The sequence below is a fragment of the Protobothrops mucrosquamatus genome, unplaced genomic scaffold (assembly GCF_001527695.2).
Source record: "Protobothrops mucrosquamatus isolate PMUCROS unplaced genomic scaffold, P.Mucros_1.0 scaffold3907, whole genome shotgun sequence".
In the NCBI taxonomy this organism is placed as follows: Eukaryota; Metazoa; Chordata; class Lepidosauria; order Squamata; family Viperidae; genus Protobothrops; species Protobothrops mucrosquamatus.
This window is the reverse complement of record NW_015389852.1, coordinates 16001-21370: the sequence shown is the minus strand read 5'-3', so window position 1 is coordinate 21370 and position 5370 is coordinate 16001. Positions and strand designations below refer to the sequence as shown.

At 42.8% G+C, this 5370-nt stretch overlaps 1 protein-coding gene across 1 annotated transcript in view; it reads left to right on the top strand.

Annotated features, from left to right (window-relative positions):
* Nucleotides 1-5370, top strand: part of LOC107298349 (glyoxalase domain-containing protein 4-like) — a 14866-nt gene that overhangs the window by 6554 nt on the left and 2942 nt on the right. The window contains exons 4-7 of the mRNA XM_015827727.1: nt 260-404; nt 2075-2211; nt 2933-3019; nt 4798-4911. Of these exons, the coding sequence (XP_015683213.1) occupies nt 260-404; nt 2075-2211; nt 2933-3019; nt 4798-4911 (483 nt within the window). The remainder of the gene's footprint in view (nt 1-259; nt 405-2074; nt 2212-2932; nt 3020-4797; nt 4912-5370) is intronic.

Genomic DNA, 5370 nt, shown 5'->3' with positions numbered 1-5370 from the left:
GAGAAAGAAAACGGCGAGCGGCCCGCGGCTATCTTCTCCCCCTCCCGGAAAACTCACCAGGGAGGGGGCAGATCCTCTGGCTCCTCGGGGGTCTCTCTTCTGGCTCCTTCGGGGGTCTCCGAAGCCCCCCCTCTACCCTTCTTCCGCTCCATTAGTGCGGAGCTAAAGGACAACGTCCACCATCATGCAGACATGCGCAATGTCTTTGTTTGTTCGTTTATTTATTTGTTTATTTATTATTTTTCCGGTGGTTATACAGGGGATGACTGTTGCATCAAGCCAAGCTGTGAAAAACGCCAGAAAATTGCGGTGGCCACTGAAGGAGATCTCAGCAGGCCTTTACGAATCGGAAGCCCCGGGAGGATATAAGTTCTTTCTGGAAGACAAAGAGCGACCTCAAGAAGGTAAGGAGCAGAACAGAACAATGAGGCTGCAGCCACCCCATTTGCCCATCTGATGATGCTCTGAAGCCTAAACTCAGGGAAGATTAATAATAATAATAATAATAATAATAATAATAATAATAAAGTTGGAAGGGACCTTGGTGGTCATCTAGTCCAACCCCCTGCTCAGGCAGGAAACCCTATACCATTTCAGACAAATGGCTGTCCAGTCTCTTCTTAAAAACTTCCAGTGTTGGAGCATTCACCGCTTCTGGAGGCAGGTGGTTCCACTGGTTAATTGTTCTAACAGTCAGGAAGTTTCTCCTCAGTTCTAGGTTGCTTCTCTCCTTGATTAGTGTGCATCCGTCGCTTGTCCTGCCTTCAAGAGCTTATCCTCAAGAGCTTTGAATAAAGTGTACCGGTTTATAAATCTTTAGTAGGACCACACTGGGAATACAGATAGTCCTCAATTTACAACAGTTCACTTAGTGACCATTCAGAGTTACGTCACTGGAAAAAATGACTTATGAGCGTTTTTCACACGAACGTTGCAGCGTCCTCAGAGTCAGGTGATCAAAATTCGGGCCCTTGGCAACGGATTCATATTTATGACGGCCGCAGTGTCCCAGGGGGTTCACGTGATCCCCTTTTGCGACCTTCTGACAAGCAAAGTCAATGGGGAAGCCGGATTCACTTAAGAACCCTGTGACTTAACTGCAGTGGTTCACTTAACTTGTGGCAAGACACGTCATAAAATGGAGCAAAAAAATCACTTCACAAATGTCTCACTTAGAAATGGAAATTTTGGGTTGAGTTGTCGTCATAAGCTGAGGACTACCTGTACTGCATCCAGTTTTGGTCCCCACGTTACAAAAAAGATGTTGAGAGTTTGGAAAAAGTGCAGAGAAGAGCAACTAGGATGATCCAAGGCCTGGAGACCAAAACATACGAAGAACGGCTGCAGGACTTGGGTTTGGCTAGGCCAGGGGTAGGCCACTTTGGCTCTTTCATGACTCGTGGACTTCAACTCCCAGAATTCCTGAGCCGTCCATACTGAGGGGAAAGGGAGAGGTTTCCAAGCTGAGCCATGCTGGCTCAGGAATTCTGGGCTAACCCCTGGGCTAGTCTAAAGAAAAGAAATAGGGGAGATATGATAGCAGTGTTCCAATATCTCAGGGGCTGCCCCAAAGAAGTCAAGCTATTCTCCAAAGCGCCAGAAGGCAGGATAAGGAGCAACGGATGGAAACTAATCAAGGAGAGAAGCAACCTAGAACTAAGGAGAAACTTACTGACAGTTAACAATTAACCAGTGGAACAACCTGCTTCTAGAAGCTGTGAATGCTCCAACACTGGAAGTTTTTAAGAAGAGACTCGACAGCCATTTGTCTGAAATGGTGTAGGGTTTTCTGCTTGAGCAGGGGGTTGGACTAGATGACCTCCAAGGTCCCTTCCAGCTTTATTTTATTCTAAGCACTCATATATCCTTCAAAAGGGGATGGGAAACAGCGGGACTGACTGCTAATTGGGATGTGCTGGTGAAGGCTTCTAATTGATCCATGCTAGAATCCGAATGTCACAGGGTGAGTCTGGTCCAGGCCAAGCTCTTTTGAATGGCCGAGTGGCCCACCAGCTCACCTTCTCCTGCCACAAAGTCTGGACTCAAGGCCATCTGTGTTGGTGTTACCCTCCAGATCCGGTGCTGAAGGTGACTCTGGCTGTATCCAACCTGCCGAAATCGGTAGAATACTGGTCCAGGTTGCTGGGCATGAAAGTATACGAGAAGGACGAAGGGAAGAAGAATGTTTTGCTCGGTTATGCCGATAACCAGGTGAGATTGACGTTCTTAGGGCAGTGTTTCCCAACCTTGGACACTGTAAGATGGTGGACTTCCACTCCCAGGATTCCTCAGCCTGCATGCTTTTAAAATGGGTGGACTTCCACTCTCAGAATTCCCCAGCCAATAAGCTTTAAAGGGGTTGGTCTTCAACTCCCAGAATACCCTAGCCAGCCTGCTTTAAGATGGGTGGACTTCAACTCCCAGAATCCCCCAGCCAGCATGCTTTAAGATGGGTGGACTTCCACTCCCAGAATTCCCCAGCCTGCATGCTTTAAGACAGGTGTAGTTCCACTCTCAGAATTCCCCAGCCAGCCTGCTTTAAGATGGGTGGACTTCAACTCCCAGGATTCCTCAGCTGCCTAAAGCAATTCCTAAAGCATGCTGTCTGGGGAATTCTGGGAGTGGAAGTCTTAAAGAATATAAATCCTTCCATTCCCCACTATCCAGTCAGAGCCGAGGAAGCTTCTTGGATGAGAAGCGAAACGTCCAAAGAAAAAAACAAGGAAAGTCCAGTTGCCTCCTGAAAAAAACACCTTTGGGGCACTCTCTCCCAAGACAGAAAAACTAGAACAAGACTGTCAAAGTCCACAAAAATTTACAATCCAGAAGTTTGTGGCATCCTGAACCAGATTGACAGCTGCGCGAAAACTGACTGGTGTCCTTTTTGTGTGGCTTTTTTGCAAGTCTAATTGTTTTTCTTTCTTTCTTCTAGTGTAAACTCGAGCTGCAAAGCATCGGCCAGGCTGTGGACCATGGCACGGCCTTCGGGCGAATCGCCTTCTCTTGCCCCAAGGAAGAGGTGAGATCCGGGTGCGAGAGACACGGAGGTCCCATTTTACGGCCGCAGTTGACCCCAAAATATTTCCATTGCTAAGCAAGTCAGTGATTAAATCAGTTTTGCCCCACTTTGTGTCCTTTTTCGCCACATTTGTTCAATGAATCATGCAGTCGTTAAATGAATCCATCTTCCCCCATTGATTTGGATCAGGGGTAGGCAACCTTGGCTCTTTTATGACTCGTGGACTTCAACTCCCAGAATTCCTGAGCCAGCCATGCTGAGGGGAAAGGGAGAGGTTTCCATGCTGAGCCCTGCTGGCTCAGGAATTCTGGGAGTTGGAGTCCACGAGTCATGAAGGGGCCAAGTTGGAAGACCCCTGCTTTACAGGATAGATTCGAATAGCCTAAATCAGGGGTAGGCAACCTTGGCTCTTTTATGACTTGTGGACTTCAACTTCCAGAATTCCTGAGCCAGCCATGCTGAGGAGAAAGGGAGAGGTTTCTTTGCTGAGCCATGCCAGCTCAGGAATTCTGGGAGTTGAAGTCCACGAGTCATAAAAGAGCCAAGGTTGCCTACCCCTGACTTGGATTGTTGGAAATGAGCTAGGTGGTCACCTAACCCGGGATGCTGCAACTGTCGTAAGTACATGCCAGTTGCCAATCGCCCCAGTTTTGATCACATGACCACGGGGATGCCACAACAGTCGTAAGTGTGAAAAACGGTCATAAGTCTTATTTTTTGGGTGCTGTTGAACACCAGACAATCACTAAACCAATGGCTGTAAGTCAAGAACTTATCCGTATGTTTATAGTACAAAACTGTAAGGAATAAGAAAGGGATTGAGGATTTTGAGTAATGTTTCAAAAATGATTTTATGTTTTGGAGAAAAAAATTACATTCGAAAAGCTCTTTTTACGTTTTGAAAATACTTTCTTTTTAAGTTTTGAAAAGGTTTTTCTGTTTCGAACATTCTTTCTACGTTTTGAAAAACTTTTTACGTTTTAAAAACCCTCTTTACGTTTTGAAAAATCTTTTTACATGCTCAAAATACTTCCTTTTTACCTTTTGAAAATACTTTGTTTTTATTTTGAAAAGAACTTTACATTTTGAAAGTGCTTTATTTTCATGTTTTGAAAATATACTTTCTTTTTATGTTTTGAAAATGCTTCCTTTTTACATTTTGAAAAGGTTTTTCTGTTCTGAACATTCTTTCTACATTTTGAAACCTTTTTTACGTTTTAAAAACCCTCTTTACGTTTTGAAAAACCTTTTTACATGTTCAGAATATTTTTTACGTTTTGAAAAGAACTTTGTTTACATTTTGAAAGTGCTTTTTTTCACCTTTTGAAAATATACCTTCTTTTTCTGTTTTGAAAATACTTTCTTTTTACATTTTGAAAAGGTTTTCCTGTTCTGCACATTCGTTCTACATTTTGAAAACCTTTTTACGTTTTAAAAACCCTCTTTATGTTTTGAAAAATCTTTTTACATGTTCAAAACACTTCCTTTTTACCTTTTGAAAATACTTTGCGTTTTGGAAAATACTCTCACATTTTGAAAATATTTACATTTTGAAAAAGCTCTCTCATTTGCGTTTGGAAAATACTTCGTTTACGTTTGTGAAAACACTTTCTTGCCTGTTTTGAAAATACACTTTTTTTTTTATCTTTTGAAAATACTTTCTCAGGAGGGCTGTTGTTTGCAGAAAATTGACCGTGCCTATCTTTTATTTGGCCTCCTCTCTCCCCCCCCTCCCCAATGTCTCCTTGCTTGGATCCTGTTTCTCGCCGTTGGCCAAGTTGCCTGTTATTGAAGCCTTAATGAAAAAGGAGAACCAGAAGATTTTGACTCCTTTGTTGAGCCTGGACACCCCCGGGAAAGCAACTGTGCAAGTTGTGATTTTGGCTGATCCTGTAAGTGCCCTTAATCTTCTTTCTATATATAAAATAAAAATGTAAATGTTCGTTTGTTCAAAATCTTAAATCTCCGAAAGTTCTTCACCGATTGCTTTGAAATTTTCCAAAGCACCTGGAGGCAGGACAAGAAGCAACGGGTGGAAACTAATCAAGGAGAGAAGCAATCTAGAACTAAGGAGAAACTTCCTGACAGTTAGAACAATTAATCAGTGGAACAACCTGCCTCCAGAAGCTGTGAATGCTCCAACACTGGAAGTTTTTAAGAAGAGACTGGACAGCCATTTGTCCGAAATGGTATAGGGTTTCCTGCCTGAGCAGGGGGTTGGACTAGATGACCCTCAAGGTCCCTTCCAACTTTACTATTATTATTATTATTATTATTATTATTATTATTATTATTATTATTATTATTATTATTATTATTATTATTATTATTATTATTATTATTATTATTAT